Source organism: Rhinopithecus bieti, unplaced genomic scaffold, assembly GCF_001698545.2.
Source record: "Rhinopithecus bieti isolate Rb0 unplaced genomic scaffold, ASM169854v2 scaffold_26426, whole genome shotgun sequence".
NCBI lineage: Eukaryota > Metazoa > Chordata > Mammalia > Primates > Cercopithecidae > Rhinopithecus > Rhinopithecus bieti.
In genome coordinates this window covers 430,563-448,098 of record NW_016811945.1, presented here as the reverse complement: position 1 = coordinate 448,098, position 17,536 = coordinate 430,563, and the positions used below count along the sequence as shown (strand labels likewise).

Here is a 17,536-nt window from a genome sequence, read left to right as displayed (position 1 = left end):
ACTGCGCCCGGCCCAAAAGAAAGTAATTTTTAAAGAATTGGTTAAAACTTCTCTGTCTTGGTTTTACCGGTAATGATCTGAAAATCAAAATTTCCCCATCTCTACTAAAAATACAAAATATTAGCCGGGCGTGGTGGCGGGCGCCTGTAGTCCCAGCTACTCAGGAGGCTGAGGAAGGAGAATGGTGTGAACCCAGGAGGCGGAGCTTGCAGTGAGCCGAGATCGTGCCACTGCACTCCAGCCTGGGCGACAGAGCGAGACTCCGTCTAAAAAAAAAAAGAAAGAAAAGAGGGGTAATGTTTAAGAAATTTGGCACCTTTTCATGTAATTTATAGGTTTGGGATAACAAATTTTTTTTTCATATACTTCTTTGCTGCCTTAGTCATGTTAAATACACCTAAGGATGTTGTGCTAACGTGGAACACATACACACAGACTTCTCATCAGATTTCTTTATTATAACCTTTTATTGAAATACAGTTCACATAACATAATTCATCATTTTAAAGTATACACCGAAAAGAAATCCCACACCCGTTAGTAGTTAGTCCCAGTTACCCCTTTGCCTGAAACCACTAATCTAGTTTGTGTTTCTCTAGATTTGCCTGTGTTGGACATCTCATATAAATGGAATCATACAATATACATGACCTTTTTCTTTATAACCTTTAATAATTAATTTAATTTTAACTTTGTTATTTTTTTAAAGAGATGGGGTCTCACTCTGTCTCCTAGGCTGGAGTGTAGTGATATGGTTATGGCTCACTGCAACCTGAACTTCCAGGGCTGCTGAAGGTGTCCTCCTGTCTCAGCCTCCTAGCCACCATACCTGGTAATTTTTTTTTCTTTTTTTTTTTGGTAGAGACCGACTCTGGCTATTTTGACCAGGCAGGTCTTGGACTCTTGACCTCAAATGTTTCTCCCACCTCAGCCTCCTAAAGTGCTGGAATTACAGGCGTGAGCCACTACACCTGCCCACCTAGCCTGTTTTTTAGTTTTTAAAGATTGTGTGTTCACAAGGCACAAAATTTAGAAAGTGTAAAAGGGTGTCTTTTCCAAGTCATCAAGTTTTCCTTGGATATGACCAATACTACTGTTTTCTGTCTTTCCAGAGATAGTCTGTGTAAAGCAAATATGTACCTGTTCTTTTTCATTCTTTGGTTTATTTATTTTAAAGACCGAAATACTGTCTATTTCTTTGACTTTATTAAGGAAAAAACTTCTACAAGTGTTGAAAAACTACCTATCAGGTACTATGTTCACTGCTTGGATGATGGGATCATTAGAAACCCAAACCTTATATTATGCAGTACACTTACATAAACAAACCTGCACGTGTACTCCCTGTCTGAAGTTTAAGAAGTACAATAAAAACCTTTTAGGCCGGGTGCGGTGGCTCACGCCTGTAATCCCAGCACTTTGGGAGGCCAAGGTGGGTGGATCATGAGGTCAGGAGATTGAGACCATCCTGGCTAACATGGTGAAACCCCGTCTCTACTAAAAATACAAAAAAATTAGCCGGGTGTGGTGGCGGGTGCCTGTAGTCCCAGCTGCTGGGGAGGCTGAGGCAAGAGAATGGCGTGAACCCGGGAGGCGGAGCTTGTAGTGAGCCGAGATTGCGCCACTGCACTCCAGCCTGGGCAATAGAGCAAGACTCCATCTCAAAAACAGACAAACAAACAAAAAAACTTTTAGAAGACATGTGGCATAATTTACAACTCTTCTGAACATTTTGCGCTTAATATATCTTGTAGATATTTTTTGCATGCATTCATTAAGCTTATACATTCTCTTTTATGACTGTTATCATTCCACTCTATGGATGTGCCATCATTTGTTTTACCACTTTAAGGACTTCTCTCTTCCTGTCTAGTCTTTTGCTGTTATAAATGGGAATTCAGGGGATAATCTTGTGTAGATATCGTTTATCATAGGTGTGTGTATTTAAAATAAAGTCCTATAGTGGGTTGTATCAGTGAATTAAAAAATCTTAAGAAGTCCTGGAAAAACTTCTTTGTTGTAGGATGATATATGGATTTGTACTTTTGATATTTTCAAGTTGCCTTCTCTCATAGAGATTCTGTTATTTTATACTCCCAGTAACTGGTTAGGGGAGAATGCTGGTTGACCTATACCCTTTCCAACACTACCAGGCTTTGATTTTTGCCAGTCTGATAAATAAAAAAACAATATCTCAAGATGATTTTAATTTGCTTTCCTCTTCACTATATACATATTCATAGCCATTTGCATTTATTATCCTTTACTTATTTTTCTGTTAGGTATTTGGTCTTGTTGATTTGTAGGAAGCCTATAAAAATTATTATTACCATTAATGTATTTTTATTTTATTTTTTTGAGTCAGAGTCTCGCTCTGTCACCCAGGCTGAAGTGCAGTGGTGCCATCTTGGCTCACTGCAACTCCACCTCCTGGGTTCAAGCGATTCTCTTGTCTTAGCCTCCTAAGTAGCTGGGATTATAGGTGCACACCACCATGTCCAGCTAATTTTTTTTATTTTTAGTAGAGATGGGGTTTCACCATGTTGGCCAGGCTTGTCTTGAACTCCTGACCTCAAGTGATCTGACCTCCTTGGTCTCCCAGAGTGCTTGGATTACAGGCGTGAGCCGCTGCTCCCGGCCACTATTATTTTTTAATAGAGACAGGCTTTCACTATGTTGGACAGGCTGGTCTGAGACTCCTGACTTCAAGCGATCCTCCAGCCTTGGCCTCCCAAAGTGCTGGGGTTATCGGTGGGAGTCACCACGTCTAGTCTCCTTTTTATATTAGGGAAATGAGTTCTGTATAAGTTGCACATACCTTTTCCTGGTTAGTTGTTTGCTTTTTGATTTTGCCAGATTAAAAAATTTACAGAATATTACATTTTATTTTATTTTTATTTCTTTGAGACAGTCTTTCCCTGTCACCCACGCTGGAGTGCAGTGGCGTGATCTTGGCTCAGTGCACCTTCTGCCTCCTGGGTTCAAGTGATTCTCGTGCCTCAGCCTCCTGAGTACCTGGGACTACAGGCATGCACCACTACACCCAGCAAATTTTTTAGTTTTTAATAGAGATGGGGTTTTGCCATGTTGGCCAGGCTAGTCTCGAATTCCTGGCCTGAAATGATCCACCGGCCTTGGCCTCTCAAAGTACTGGGATTGCAGGTGTGAGCCACCGCATCTGGCCTTATATAATATTAAATTTATCAACTTTTTTTTTTCCTGCTTTACTGGTTTTAGGTTTTGTGTCTCATAAAAACACTTTTCTCAGGATTTAGGAATAAAAAAATTAAATATTAGATTCATCTGGAATTTTTTTCAGTGTAAGTTCCACTGAGTTCCAGTGATTTGTCATGGCTTCTTTAAATGTGTGTACTAAGAAGTTAAGGTAGCTTTTTACTTACTTGTGGAACCATGTCTTCTGAACCATGTGAAGAACTAATTCTGTACAATTAGCTCTTTGGAATGAAAATGGAAATTTACTTATTTAATTTACTCATCACAGGGGAACTTGCTATGTAAAGGAATCTTCTGGCAAATTAATTCATAAAGTGTTAGGATGCTTTAAAATGCATAACCTTCAAATTTAACTTTTAATTTTGTATACTTTTATTTTTTTAAATAATGAATATATACTTTTGTTTCTTTGTGTGAGATTATAGTATTTATAGTGAATTGTTAGAGGATTAGGATATGAGTGACTGAACTAATTAGATTAAAATGAACTTTAAAAAATGATTAGATATTCCAGAATAAATATTCTTACTGTGATTGAAAGAAAAGCTTACAAGCAAAGTCTTACAAGAATTTAGGAATATTTTGGGGATGACATCATTCTTGTATTTTTGTTCAAGAAATAAATACTCACTTGATTAAAGGGTGTTTTTTGTTTTTGGTTTTTTTGCTTGTTTCTTAGGATGGGAAGGCCATTGTGACTATGTGGTGATTACAGTTGTCTTACTACTGAGTTTCCTACTGAAATCATGGAGGAGAAACAGCAGATTATATTGGCTAATCAAGATGGTGGAACAGTGGCAGGAGCAGCACCTACCTTCTTTGTCATCTTAAAGCAGCCAGGAAATGGCAAAACTGATCAAGGAATTTTGGTTACTAATCAGGATGCCTGTGCTTTGGCTAGTAGTGTGTCATCACCAGTAAAATCTAAAGGGAAGATTTGCCTTCCAGCTGATTGTACTGTGGGTGGAATCACTGTTACCCTCGATAACAATAGTATGTGGAATGAGTTCTATCATCGAAGCACAGAGATGATTCTGACCAAGCAAGGAAGACGCATGTTTCCTTATTGTCGTTATTGGATAACAGGTTTAGATTCAAATTTGAAGTATATTCTTGTCATGGATATATCTCCTGTGGATAACCATCGTTATAAGTGGAATGGTCGTTGGTGGGAACCCAGTGGGAAGGCTGAACCTCATGTTTTGGGGAGGGTTTTTATTCATCCAGAATCTCCTTCCACAGGTCATTATTGGATGCATCAACCAGTATCTTTCTATAAACTCAAACTTACCAACAATACACTGGACCAAGAAGGGCATATCATCTTGCACTCTATGCATCGTTACCTGCCAAGGCTTCATTTGGTGCCTGCAGAAAAGGCTGTGGAGGTGATACAATTAAATGGCCCTGGTGTCCACACTTTTACCTTCCCACAGACTGAATTCTTTGCAGTCACAGCTTATCAGAACATTCAGATTACTCAGCTGAAAATAGATTACAATCCATTTGCCAAAGGCTTTCGGGATGATGGGCTGAATAGTAAGCCCCAAAGAGATGGAAAACAAAAGAACAGCTCTGACCAAGAAGGGAATAATATTTCCAGTTCTTCTGGTCATCGGGTCCGTCTTACAGAAGGTCAGGGGTCAGAGATACAACCAGGTGATTTGGATCCTTTGTCAAGGGGTCATGAAACATCAGGCAAGGGTTTGGAGAAGACTTCCCTTAATATAAAACGAGACTTTCTTGGTTTCATGGATACTGATTCAGCACTTAGTGAAGTTCCTCAATTGAAGCAAGAGATTTCTGAATGGTAAGTAGTAGTTTTTCTGTTCTTAGAAATAAAAGGAAGATTGCGAATGGGCCAGGTGTTGGATTTAACATCTTGGTTCTGTGGAATGCTACAGATGTTGATAAATGTAAGTCACTATAAAATGTACTACAACTGCTTTTACGTTCTGTGAAGTGACAGATAATTTTTCTGTAATGAGAATCAGTTGGGTTCAGGATCTAGCATTGTAGGCAAATTGGATAATTTATCTGAATTATTCATATGTATTTAGAATGTTCCTTGATATCCTTGGGGGATTGGTTCCAGGACCACCCGAGGATACCAACACCTTACTACGTTTGAGACTCCATCTCAAAAAAAAAAGAAAATCATACCAATTGTGACAACATAGATGTGCCTAGAGAATACTGTGCTAAGTGAAATAAGCAAAACAAAAAAAGACAAATACTGCAAAATATTCATAAAAGTAGAAAGTAGAATGGTGGATGCCATGGGGTAGAGAAAGACTGAAAGATGTTGGTCAAAGGGTACAAAGCTTCAGTTATGCCAGGTAAATTTTAAAGAAACAGTAAACATGCTATTTTAACTAGTAATAATTTTCAGCTGCTTCTTTGGGCAATTTATGGATTAGGATATCCCTCAGGCAGTAAATTCACAAGTATTAGGTACTGTATTAGGACTGTAAATGCATTTTGTGCCTTGTGTAGATAAGTTTTGTTTCCATTATGATTTGGGGTTTTCTTCCCTTCTTCAATTATAGTAGGCCCACCACATCTTCTGGTTCTGCATCCACAGATACAACTGGCCAACTAAGGTACTTGAGTATCCTCAGATTTTGGTATCTGGGGAGGGTCCTGGAACCAGTCCCCCTCAGATACAGAAAGTTGCCTGTAATCATGAGTTGTCTATACAGTCAGTCTTCCATGGAGGCTGCAGCTGTGTGTTCAACCAACCACAAATTCAAAATATTTGGGATGGGATGGTGGGGAGGATTTCACAAAGTTCCAAAAAGCAAAACTTGAATTTGACTATTGTGAATGATAATCTTGTTTCTTTTTGTTTGAACTTGCGTTATTTTTGTTTGTTTGTTTGTTTTTTTTGAGATGGAATCTCGCTCTGTTGCTCAGGCTGGAGTGCAGTGGCGCCTTCTCGGCTCACTGTAACCTCTGGCTCCCAGGTTCAAGCGATTCTCCTGTCTCAACCTCCCGAGTAGCTGGGATTGCAGGTGTGTGCCACCATGCCCGGCTAAATTTTTTGATTTTTTTTTTTTTTTAGTAGAGATGGGGTTTCACCATGATGGCCAGGCTGGTCTCAAACTCCTGACCTCAGGTGATCTTCCCGCCTCGGCCTTCCAAAGTGTTGGAATTACAGATGTGAGCCACTATGCCCGGCCTGAACTTGCCGTATTTTTATTTTTATTTTTTTATTTTTTGAGACGGAGGCTCTGGCTGGAGTGCAGTGGCATGATCTGGGCTCACTGCAAGCTCCGCCTCCCAGGTTCACGCCATTCTCCTGCCTTAGCCTCCCGAGCAGCTGGGACTACAGGCGCCTACCACCACGCCCGGCTAATTTTCTGTGTTTTTAGTAGAGATGGGGTTTCAAGGTGTTAAGCCAGGATGGTCTTGATCTCCTGACCACGTGATCCGCCCGCCTTGGCCTCCCAAAGTGCTGGGATTACAGGTGTGAGCCACTGCGCCCAGCCATTATTTTGATTTTTAAACCCAAGTTCAGCAAAAGTAAAGAAATCCCTGCACACGAATTCCGTTTACTTTCCTTTTCTTGCAAAAATTGTAGGCCACTAACAGCTACTGTTTTTTGAATTTGGAATCACCATGCTCATGAGTTCCCCTTGTCTTGTCTATGAGCTGGTTATTGCTTTGCTTTTTCTAAGGATTGTTGCAGCAGGAGTAAGTGTTACTCAAGCAATGCATACAGTTTTTTTGTCAAAGGGGAAAGGTTCTTTCAGGTTATACTTTTTGCTGTGGTATTGTTTGTAATTGCAACTGGTGGATGCCATCTTTAAACTTGATTCTTCAGCCACAGCTTAATCATCTTGATTAACATAATTAAAATAAGATTTAAACAGTTGACCACAAATTATATTTTTATCCTTGTTATCCAGAAATAGTTTAGTGTACCGTTGGATGATGCAGAATTTATTAAAATTCGTTTGGAGGATAGGGCCTGAAGAAGTTCCTTAGGTTAAAGGGTCAGATGTATGTTGGTTTGTTTTTTGAGGCAGTGTATGGCTCTGTCACTTAGAATAGGGTGCAGTAGTGCAATCATGGCTGACTGCAGCCCTGACTTCCTGGACTTGGGTGATTCTCCTACCTCAGCCTCCTGAGTAGCTGGAACTATAGGCATGCATCACCATGCCTGACTGATTTTTTGTATTTTTAGTAGAGACCAGGTTTTGCCATGTTGCCCAGGCTGACCTCAAACTTGTGAGCTGAAGTGATCTGCCAGCCTTGACCTTTCACAGTGCTGGGATTACAGGCATGAGCCACCATACCCGGCCAGGCTTATTTTTTTTGTTACAGAAAGCAGCTGTTGGGATTACATATGGTTGAGCTTTTGATTTTAATGAATCAAGAGAGTGGTTCAGATTTATTAACGTGTAGTATCTCTGTCACTGAAGGGAGAAAAGCAACTCAAATCATGCTCCAACAAATAGCATTATCTTTATGTGTGAAAATGGTATTTAGCTATATGTAAACTTTTTCTCTAAATGCTTGATATGGGAGCAGAAATTATTTTTAGGCAAGAGTTGGGCAAATCTGGCCTATAACTTATTTTAGTGTGTATACAAGAATATGTGACAGAGACCATAGATGCTTGTAAAGCCTAAAATATTTACTGTCTGTTCCTTTACAGGAAATAATTGCCAACCTCTGATTTAAGGGTCTAAAAAATTATATACACATGCGTGTGCACATGCACACACACACACCCCCCCACACTATTTTCCCATTTTCTGTCCAGTTACTGATATATGATTGCTTTGTCATTCTGCTTTGTTTTAGCTAATGCTATTGGTAAATGCACTGATCTTCAGGCTTTATTTGCTACATTTGCTGTTGCTTGACCGTTTTCTCCTACTTTAAACTCTCTTATTTTCTTCTTTGGCTTTTACCATACCATTCACGTGGTTCTCTTAACTCTTGATTTTTTTCCCTGCTTTCAGTTATTCTTACTGACTCCTTGTAATATATTCAGATATTTATTAAATGAAGGTTATTTCCTAGTATTATGCTCCTGTAGTCCCCTTTCTTCCTTCCTTCCTTCTTTTCTTCCTTTCTTCCTTTCTCTTTTCTTTCTTTCCTTCCTTCCTTTTTCTCTCTGTCTTTCTCTCTTTCTTTTTTTCTGTCTTTTTGTCTTTCTGTCTTTCTTTCCTTCTTTCCTTCTTTCTTTCTTCCTTTCCTTTCCTTTCCTTTTTCCTTTTTCCTTTCCTTTTTCCTTTCTGGAAGGAGGACAGAGTTTTGCCCTGTTGCCCAAGCTGGAGTGCGGTGGTATGATCTTGACTCGCTGCAACCTCTGCCTCCTGGGTTCAAGTGATTCTGGGTTCAAGTGCCTCAGCCTCTAGATTAGCTGGAATTGCAGGTGCATACCACCATGCCTGGCTAATTTTTGTAGTTTTAGTAGAGACAGAGTTTCACCATGTTGGCCAGGCTGGTCTCGAGCTCCTGGCCTCAAGTGATCCTCCTGCCTCAGCCTCCCAAAGTGCTGGGATTACAGGCATGAGCCACCATGCACAGCTGTTGTAGTCTTTTTCTTCTTCTTTTCTTTTCTTTTTTTTTTTGAGATGGAGTTTTGCTCTTGTTTCCCAGGCTGGAGTGCAGTGGCACGATCTTGGTTCATTGCAACCTCTGCTTCCTGGGTTCAAGTGATTCTCCTGCCTCAGCCTCTGAAGTAGCTGGGATGATAGGCATGTGCCACTACGCCTGGCTAATTTTCGTATTTTTAGTAGAGATGGGGTTTCATCATGTTGGCCAGGCTGGTCTTGAACTCCTGACCTCAGGTGATCCACCTGCCTCAACTTCCCAAAGTGTTGGAATTATAGGCATGAGCCACCGTCCATGGCCATCTTGTAGTCTATTTATGACTTTGACCTCTTCTCCCATCTAATATTGATTATTATTTTGTTTTGAGACGGACTCGTGCTGTGTTGTCCAGGCTGGAGTGCAGTGGCACAATCTCAACTCACTGCAACCTCTGCCTCCTGGGTTCAAGCCATTCTTTGCCTCAGTCTCCCGACTAACTGGGATTACAGGCATGTGCCGCCACACCTGGCTAATTTTTGTATTTTTGGTAGAGGTGGGGTTTTGCCACGTTGGACAGGCTGACCTCAGGTGACCCACCCAACTCAGCCTCCCAAGTGCTGGATTACAGGGGTGAACCACAAATCCCACCAATTACTGTTTTTTATTTTTATTTTTTGAGACAGAGTCTGGCTCTATTGCCTCAGCTGGAATGCAGTGGCGCAATTTTGGCTCACTTCGACTTCTACCTCCCAGGTTCAAGCAATTCTCCTGCCTCAACCTCTGGGGTAGCTGGGATTACAGGTGCCCGCCACCATGCCCAATGGAGTATCGCTCCATCACCCGGGCTGAAATGTAGTGGCATGATCTGGGCGCACTGCAATCTCTGCCTCCTGGGTTCAAATGATTCTCCTGCCTCAGCCTCCTGAGTAGTTGGAACTACAGGCATGCGCCACCACGCCCAGCTGTTTTTTTGTATTTTTAGTAGAGATGAGCTTTCACCATGTTGGTCAGGATGGTCTCGATCTCTTGACCTCTTGATCTGCCTGCCTTGGCCTCCCAGAGTGCTGGGATTACAGGTGTGAGCCACGGTGCCCTGCCAATAGTGATTATTTTTAAAGCTACTGATATCTGTAACTTATTTGTCTCTCTTCTTAGTTCCAGACCTCTAGATCAAAATGTTTATTATTATAGACAATTCCAACTGAATTTTTCTTTTTACTTTTAAATTCTGCCCCTTTTTTTTGCATTAGCTATCGTAGTCATTCAAATCGGAAAACTCTGCATTATTTTTGCCTGATTACGTAAACCTGTTAAGTTATTCTCCTATTGATGCGTATTTGGATTGTTTCTAGTTTTTGACTATTATGAATAAAATTAATATGAACTTTCTTATACGTGTCTTTGGTGGACATATGCGCTAGTGTCTTTTTGTTATATGTCTAGGAGGAGAATTGCTGGGTCATAGAGTAGGCATACTTTTAGTAGAGACTGCCAGAATTTTCCAAAAGGATGATACCAATTTACACTTCCACCAAAAATGTATTATGAGAGTTCCTGTTATTTCTACATCTTTGTCAGCACATGTGGTATTGTCTTTTTTGTTTTTAGCTATTCTGATTTCACTATCTCTAGAGGCTACTGCTGCTTTTTTTTTTTTTCCTGTCTTTTTTTTTTGAGTCAAGATCTTGCTCTGTTTCTCAGGCTGGATTGCAGTGGCAGGTTCATGACTTGCTGTAGCCTTGACCTCCTGGCCCTAGCGATCCTCCTGCCTCGGCCTCCCTAGTAGCTGGGACTACAGGCATGCACCACCACGCCTCTTTTACATGACCTTCAAACATTTGGGGGAAAATTATACTCCTTTATGATTTCTGTTATGTTTTATTTGTAACTGAATACCTTTTCGTTTCAGGTACTTTTCTAAGTACCAAATGAAACAAATTCCTGCATTATGGATCTTAGGTTTTACATAATTCCAACCTAAGCACAGCTTTTCCATGTGTGACATAGTTTTCTGATGTTTTTCCGTTTGATTAGTTGATTGCACGCTACCATGGGTGCACCTCGAGTTTCTGGCACATATATTTTTCTCCCAAGAAAGCTCATCAGAATGCAAGTGAGTGAGAATGACATTGTTATAGAGAGAATCACTTTGGTTTGATTTTTTTGAGATAAAGTCTCACACTGTTGTGCCAGCTGGAGTGCAGTGGTACAATCTCAGCTCATTGCAACCTCCACCTCCTGGGTTCAAGTGATTATCCTGCCTCAGCCTCCCGAGTAGCTGGGATTTCAGGCACACGCCACCATGCCTGGGTAGTTTTATGTAGGGGTTTCACTATGTTGGCCAGGCTGGTCTCATGATCCGCCTGCCTTGGCCTCCCCAAGTGCCGGGATTATAGACGTGAGCCACTGCGCCTGGTCTGGTTTGATATATTTAAAACAAGAATTAATTCACAAATGTCAATATTAGACAAATATGAACAGTTTTACAAATATGCTGTTCCCACAGTTTGGAATCCTGCTTTTTTCCCCAACATTATACATTTCTATGGCAGGCATTTTTAAGGGGCTGCATTAGTATCCATAAGCTGTATTTAATCAGTTCTCTGTTGATGGCTCTTGAAATTGTTTTAGTTTTTTTAGCCACTACAAATAATGCTTCAGTAAAATTTCTTACACACAGTTTTTATACACTTTTGCAAATATAGCGATTAATTCTTCGGAATGGAATTGTCTAGATCAAGATTTTAAATTTTAATTAGTTGTTAAATTATATTCTAAAAGGTTATAACCATTTATATCCCAACCCATAGTACATGAACCTGCTGATTTTTATATCATCTTTGCTGCTGTTATTGTAGTCCAAAATACCATCCCTGCTGCATAACATCTGCCTGGTTTCCCAGCTGCTTTTGCCCCCACAATCCCATGCTCTATTTGACAGACAGAAGGATCTTTGAAAAATATGACTTACAGGGGATTATGTCCCCTCTTAAAATTCTTCAGTGGCTTTCCATTGCACTTGAAGACCGCTTGCCCGATCTCTGGCCTTATCCCATTTATCTGTTGATGGACACTTGGATAGCTTCTACCTTTTTGTTACTGTGAATAATGGAATTACGAGTTCAATTTTTTTTTTTTTTTTCTTTTTTTGGAGATTGAGTCTCATTCTGTCGCCCTCAGGCAGGGTTGCAGAGGTGTGATCTTGGCTCACAGCAACCTCTGCCTCCCGCATCCCCCGCATCTAGGTGATCCTCCTGTGTTCAAGTGATCCTCCTACCCCAGCCTCCAGAGTAGCTGAGATTATAGGCATGTGCTGCCACACCCAGCTAATTTTTATATTTTTATTAGAGGCGGGGTTTTGCCATGTTGGCCAGGCTGGTTTTGAACTCCTGACCTTAGGCGATCCACCCACCTCAGCCTCTCAAGTGCTGGATTACATGGGTGAGCCACTGTACCTGGCCAATGAATTCCTTTGGGTGTATACCCAGAAGTAGAATTGCTGGATCATATGGTAATTCTATTTTTTTTTTTTTTTTTTGAGGCGAGTCCGCTCTGTCGGCCCGGATGGTAGTGCAGTGGCCAGACTCAGCTCACTGCAAGCTCCGCCTCCCCGGGTTTACGCCATTCTCCTGCCTCAGCCTTCCGAGTAGCTGGGACTACAGGCGCCCGCCACCTCGCCCAGCTAGTTTTTTTGTATTTTAGTAGAGACGGGGTTTCACCGTGTTAGCCAGGATGGTCTCGATCTCCTGACCTCGTGATCCGCCCGTCTCGGCCTCCCAAAGTGCTGGGATTACAGGCTTGAGCCACCGCGCCCGGCCTATTTTTAATTTTTTGAGGAACCACAATACTGTTTTCCAAAGTGGCTGAACCACTCTACATTCCCATCAACAGTGCACAAGTGTTCTAATTTCTCCTTATCCTGGCCAGCACTTACTGTTTTTAATAATAGACATTTTAATGGATAGGGAGGGATAGCTCGTTATGGTTTTTAATTTGCATTTCCTTAATGATTGACAATGTTACTTAGGCATCTTTTCACATGCTTATTTATTGTTTGTATAAGGAGAAATGTTTATTCAAGAGCTTTGCCTATTTAAAAATTGAGTCGTTATTTTGTTGTTGAGATGCCGGAGTTGTTTTGTTGTTGAGATGCCGGAGTTCTTTTTCTTTTTTTTTTTTTGAGACGGAGTCTCGCTCTGTCGCCCGGGCTGGAGTGCAGTGGCCGGATCTCAGCTCACTGCAAGCTCCGTCTCCCAGGTTTATGCCATTCTCCTGCCTCAGCCTCCCGAGTAGCTGGGACTACAGGCGCCCACCACCTCGCCAGGCTAGTTTTTTGTATTTTTTAGTAGAGACGGGGTTTCACCGTGTTAGCCAGGATGGTCTCGATCTCCTGACCTCGTGATCCGCCCGTCTCGGCCTCCCAAAGTATGGGGATTACAGGCTTGAGCCACCGTGCCCGACCTAGATGCAGGAGTTCTTTATATATTTTGGGTATTAATCCATTTAGATAAAATATTTGCAAATCTTTTCTCTCATTCTGTGGGTTGTCTTTTGATTCTTATATAGTGTGTTTTGATGCACAAGTTTTTAATTTTAATGAAGTGCAGTTTTCCTATTTATTCTCTTGCCTGTGCTTGATGTTATGCTTAAGAAATCATTGCCAAATCTAACATTAGAAAAAGTTTCCCTTATGTTTCTTACTAAGGGTTTTATAGTTTTACCTCTTAAGTTTAGGTCTGCGATCAATTTTTTTTTTTTTTTTGAGACGGAGTCTCGCTCTGTCACCCAGGCTGGAGTGCTGTGGCCAGATCTCAGCTCACTGCAAGCTCCGCCTCCCCGGTTCACGCCATTCTCCTGCCTCAGCCTCCCGGGTAGCTGGGACTACAGGCGCTGCCACCTCACCCGGCTAGTTTTTTGTAGTTTTTTTTAGTAGAGACGGGGTTTCACCGTGTTAGCCAGGATGGTCTCGATCTCCTGACCTCGTGATCCGCCCATCTCGGCCTCCCAAAGTGCTGGGATTACAGGCTTGAGCCACCGCGCCCGGCCGGTCTGCGATCAATTTTGAATTTTTTTTTTCTTGACACAGAGTCTCTGTCACCCAGGCTGGAGTGCAGTGGTGTGATCTCGACGCACTGCAACCTCTGCTTCCCGGGTTCAAGCGATTCTCCTGCCTCAGCCTCCCAAGTAGTTGGCGCTTGCCACCATGCCTGACTAATTTTTGTATTTTTAGTAGAGATGAGGTTTTGCTATGTTGACCAGGCTGGTGTCGAACTCCTGACCTCAAGTGATTGGCCTGCCTCAGCCTCCCAAATTGTTGGGATTACAGGCGTGAGCCACCACGTCTGCGTATTTTTATTAGTGGTATAAGGTAAGGGTTCAGCCTCATTGTTTCGCATGTGTGTATCCAGTTTTCCCATCACCATTCATTGAAAAGACTGTCCTGACTGAGTGCGGTGGCTCACACCTGTAATCCCAGCACTTTGGGAGGCTGAAGTGGGCTGATTACGAGGTCAGGAGTTTGGGACCAGTGTGGCCAACATAGTGAAACCCTGTCTGTACTAAAAATAAAAAAAAACATTAGCCAGGCATGGTGGTGCACACCTGTAGTCCCAGCTACTCAGGAGGCTGAGGCAGGAGAATTGCTTGAACCCGGGAGGTGGAGGTTGCAGTGAGCCGAGATTGTGCCACTGCCCTCCAGCCTGGGCAGCAGAGCGAGACTCCGTCTCAAAAAAAAAAACAAAAACAAACAAACAAACAAAAGACTGCCTTTTTCCCGTTGAATGGTCTTTGCACCTGTTGAAAATCAATTGACCACATATGTACAGACTGATTTCTCAGCTCTCTGTATTCTGTTTGCCTGTATGTTTATCTTTATGCCAGTATGACATTATTTTGATCACTAGAAATTTTCAAATTGGGCAGTGTGGGACCACCAACTTTGTTCCTATTTTCAAAGTTGTTTTGCTATTTAAGGTCCCTTGAGATTCCATTTTCTTTCTCTTTTTATTTTTTTGAGACTGAGTCTTGCTCTGTTGTCCAGGCTGGAATGCAGTGGTGTGATCTTGGCTGGCTGCAACCTCTGCCTCCCGTGTTTAAGCGCTGCTTCTGTCTCAGCTTCCTGAGTAGCTGGGACTACAGGTGTGCACCACCGTGCCTGGCTAATTTTTTGTATTTTTAGTAGAGATGGGGTTTCACCATATTGGCCAGGCTGTTCTTAAACCCCTGACCTTGTGACCCGCCTGCCTTCGCCTCCCAAAGTGCTGGGATTACAGGGATTTTAGGCATGAGCCACCGCGCTTGGCCGAGGTTTCATTTTCTACTTCTGAAAAATCCCGTTGGGATTTTGATAAGGATTTTGTTGAATTCGTTCAACACTTTGGGGTGTCTTCCTATTCATGAACATGGGATATCTTTCCATTTTAATTTTTTTCAATAATGCTTTTATGGTTTTCAATGTAAAAGTGTTTTGCTTTCTTAGTGAAATCTATTCGTAAGCATTCTTTTCGATGCTGTTATATGTTGAGTGGTTTCCTTTTCTTTTTATATTGCCCATTGCTGTTTTGTATTGCATATTGTTCATTGTATAGGAATACAATTGACTTCTTTGTGTTGAGTTTGTATCCTTCAACTTTGCTGAATTTGTTTATTAAGTGAGTGGTTTGTGTGTGTGTTGTGGGGGGGTACTGAGAGTGGGTTTTTGAAAGTTTTCTATATGTAGGATTGCACTATCTATTAATAGAGATATCTTAACAAACTCCTTGACAATTTGAATATGCTTTTTTTTTCTTTTTCTTATCTAATTGCTCTAAATAGGACTTTCAGTAGTAGGTGGCAAATAGTGGCCAGAGTGGGAGCATTATGGTTGTAGTTTGTCTTTTTCTAGTGATTAGCAAGGTTGAACACCTTTTTGTATTATTTATTGACCATTGGGGTTACTCAGGTGATTGTGTATATTCTTGGACACTATTTTCTTCCCTTGATTAATTTGTCTACCCTTAAGGCCCAAATCACATTGTTTTAATTGGTATAGCTTTATGATGGTTAACTGCCTGACCGTGGTCCTACTGTATTCCACTTTCTGTGGTAAGGCGTTTTTCTAACTAGTCATTGTTGGTTCTTAACTATTTTGATGCATTTCTTACTCTCTTGAGTGTATTGCTCAGGTTGTTGCAGCATTCTTTCTTCTAGTTTTGCCCTTGTCAGAATTATAATTTTTTAAAGGAAATTCAATACTGTTACTAGTCTGCTTAACTTTTCAGAGGTACACAGTTGCCTTATAATTTATAAAATTAAGTAAAAATAGTACTGTTCTGTTTTAACCCCACCTGATGTATTGAATAAGAACCCATAGTTAGTCTCCATAGGTTGAAATGCATGGTCCCCAACAAGACTGCCCCTAGTTGAGACATTAACCACAACTGGAGATTCTAGGCCACCTGTACTTTTCACCAGTTGGCTACAAATCCTGAGATTCTCACAATCTCCCTCAGGTTCACTAATTCAGTAGACTCACAGAACTCAGGAAAACACTGTATTTAGAATTAGAATTTTGCTGTAAAGAATACAAATTAGAACCAGCCTAATGAGATGTAAAGAACAAGGTCTGGGCGGGTCTCACATCTCACGTGCAGAGTTTCCATGCCCTCTCCCTATGGGTATGGAAATAGGGAGGTACATCAGCCTTCTGGGACATCAGCCTTCTGGGACATCAATGTGTTCACCATCACATTGGTGAACCAACCAGGAAGCTTTATTAAGCTTTGGTATTAAAAATTTTGGGGGTTCATTATGTAGGGGTAATTGACAAAATCTGTGATTGAACTTAATCTTCAATTCTATTCCCCACCCTAGACGTTGAGCTGGCTCAGAGTCCCAGTTCTTTAATCACAGTGTTGTTCTTTTTGGAGACCAGCGCCATCCTGGATCTATTTAGGGGGTCTACCACAGGTCATGTCATTAGCATAAACTCACATGTGAGCCAGTGGGCTCATGAATGACAGTCCCTTCTGTCACTCTGGAAATACCAAATATTTTAGAAGTTTTGTACCAGGAACCCTGGACAAAGACCAGACAAGCTCATTATACAGCAAATACATAATACATAATTTAAAAAGATTAGAAAAAAATCACTTATGATGAAAATAGTAGTGACTTGCTTTACCGTTTTCACCCCTAGTTTTCTTCATAGAGGAAATTAGTTTTTCCATCTTAGCTATTTCTTGTGGTATTTGCCTCTGTCTGGGTCATATGCATAATGCCAAATAATTATCAGTTTTACATGTAATCCGTTTAAAATTATTTTCTAGTACAATATGTAGGCCATTTAGTTGTTACTCTTTTTAAATCCTCTTAGTATAGTTACTCCTTTTTTTTTTTTTTTTTAATTCTCTTAGTATCATTATCATAATTTTGGTCAACTAATTTTCTTTCTTTTTGAGACAGAGTCTCACTTGGTTGCCCAGGCTGGAGTGTAGTGGGTGATCACAGTTCGCTGCAGCCTCAACCTCCCAGGCTCAAGTGATCCTCCCACCTCAGCCTCCCGAGTAGCTGGGATATAAGTGTGCGCCACCTCGCCTGGTTAATTTTTTTATTTTTGTAGAGATGGAGTTTCAGCATGTTTCCCAGGCTGGTCTTGAACTCCTGCGCTCAAGTGATCCTCCTGTCTTGGCCTCCCAAAGTGCTGGGATTATAGGTGTGAGCCACCATGCTTGGCCAAATAATCCTTTTTTTTTTTTTTTTTTTTTTTTTTTTT

The 17,536-nt window shown here is 41.2% G+C and overlaps 1 protein-coding gene across 11 annotated transcripts in view; it reads left to right on the top strand.

Annotated features, from left to right (window-relative positions):
• MGA (MAX dimerization protein MGA) overlaps window positions 1-17,536 on the top strand; it is a 176,266-nt gene that overhangs the window by 73,489 nt on the left and 85,241 nt on the right. For 9 of the 11 annotated variants that reach the window (XM_017895429.1, XM_017895420.1, XM_017895423.1 and 6 more), the window contains exon 2: window positions 3,914-5,044. The exons of the other annotated variants lie outside the window; for them this stretch is intronic. In XM_017895429.1, coding sequence (XP_017750918.1) covers window positions 3,981-5,044 — 1,064 coding nt within the window. In that variant the 5' untranslated portion in view covers window positions 3,914-3,980. The remainder of the gene's footprint in view (window positions 1-3,913; window positions 5,045-17,536) is intronic. 11 annotated transcript variants of the gene reach the window in all.